This window comes from Didymella exigua (genome assembly GCF_010094145.1).
Source record: "Didymella exigua CBS 183.55 unplaced genomic scaffold M421scaffold_77, whole genome shotgun sequence".
Classification (NCBI taxonomy): Eukaryota; Fungi; Ascomycota; class Dothideomycetes; order Pleosporales; family Didymellaceae; genus Didymella; species Didymella exigua.
In genome coordinates, this window is record NW_022984851.1 from 31,533 (window position 1) to 33,191 (window position 1,659).

General features: G+C 46.4%; 1 protein-coding gene across 1 annotated transcript; it reads left to right on the forward strand.

Moving 5' to 3' along the window:
- The first annotated feature begins 752 nt into the window (after window positions 1-752).
- On the forward strand, window positions 753-1,378 carry M421DRAFT_427002 (uncharacterized protein). Its single transcript, XM_033594553.1, has 2 exons — window positions 753-1,089; window positions 1,152-1,378. Exons 1-2 carry the CDS (start codon window positions 926-928, stop codon window positions 1,156-1,158), a joined length of 171 nt encoding a protein of 56 aa, XP_033442607.1. The 5' UTR covers window positions 753-925; the 3' UTR covers window positions 1,159-1,378.
- Window positions 1,379-1,659: the final 281 nt, after the last annotated feature.

Here is a 1,659-nt window from a genome sequence, read left to right on the forward strand (position 1 = left end):
TATCTTAAGACGCCTAGCTAAGAGCTGCGCACAACAACTGTTCTTTTAAATTGCAATAGACTTAATCTACATCATCCCTGTAGGAGAGGAGTGTATTAATGGCAGCAAGTACACCCTACACTCTATAGACGAGTACTTAAAGTAGCATAAGATTGCCACAATTAAGCGAAAGGACAAGCCAACACTTACTTGTTGGTTCATGGCCTTGATCCGTTGAATCCAACGTGTGTACAACGCGGACGTAGTCGCCATCCAATGCAACAACAAGAAAGGATTTGGCAACAATCTTATCAACACTACAGAAGAGCTAGGCATGCTATACGAGCCGGCCCCAGCTGGCACAAAGGAACCAAATGGGCTTATTGAACGCGCAGGCGGAGTCCTTACGCAGCGAGCTCGCGCTATGCGCATACACGCCAACCTGCCCAAGAACCTATCACAGGAGATGTATCGCACCGCCGCGTACATCCTCAATCGTACGCCAACTGAAGCACTAGGCTAGAAGACGCCGTACGAGGTCGTATGGGGACGAAAGCCACTCGTCGCTCATATGAGGCCTATTGGCTGTCGCGCCTATGTCTACAACCGCGACCTGAGAGCTGCTGACAAGCTTGAATCGCGTACTCTTATCAGCCACCTTGTTAGCTACTAAGGCACTAATATCTTCCGCATATAGCTGCCTACAAAAGACACTGTTATCGTCACACGCGACGTCGTATTCAAACCTACGCTATTCTTTGATAGAATGGATGGCTACGCCTCTACACCAGTGATCAAGGAGGTGATCGAGCTACTCGAATATCCAGAGATGCCGCAGGATGATGATGTCAGCATCGACGACCTGCTGACCGCGCGCCAACGCAGCCGCCAAACAACACCTGTGACCTCAGCTCCGACAGCTGGAGGCTCCCAGTTGGGGGGTGAGATGGCTGACGACGCACTCGAATCTGACGACACACTGCTAACCTCTACATTACCTGAGGAGGACACAATACACATGGTTCCTAAGGGCTACCGCCGACGAGGCGAGAAAGCGCCACAGGACGTTAATCTTGATCTAACTAACACAAACCTGATTATCTTAGGTAAGTGCAATTAAAAGCTAAGGGATCTAAACAACTTTGCAGTACAGATCTACGCAGCGAGGATAGGACCTAAGCCTCTTGTTAATTACCTGCAAGCGTTCTTAACCAAGATCCTCTCTAACAGAGCCTCAGCTAGCGCAGATGAAGTACCACGAATCTATTAGTCACAGCTGCTGCCTCTGCCAAAGTTAGAAAACTGTCTTAATACACACATGTTTGGCAATTAATTCTGACGTGCTATAGAGATTGAATGGTGAGATCTACACGCTAAAGGCGTCTTTAGACAGACAGAGCAATTAAAGGCTACTGTAGATAGTAAGGTACTACTACTAATATAGGTATTTACTTACAAGACAGATAAAGATAGATATCTCTTACAGTTTAAGGCTTAACTTGTTGTCTAAGGAGACCTCTAAGCTCTAATAGACAACACATACGCTGCTACACTTGCTATCTGCAACTTTTGCGCTCTTATTATAATTACTAATTACTTTAATCTTAAACTAAAGCAGTACAATATCCCTACTGCCTTCTTGAACGCAAAAACCAACCGCAAGCTATACGCTGAAACGCC

Excerpts from the sequence above, each read along its gene's own strand:
- M421DRAFT_427002 (XM_033594553.1), top strand. The coding sequence starts at position 926 with ATGGCTGACGACGCACTCGAATCTGACGACACACTGCTAACCTCTACA.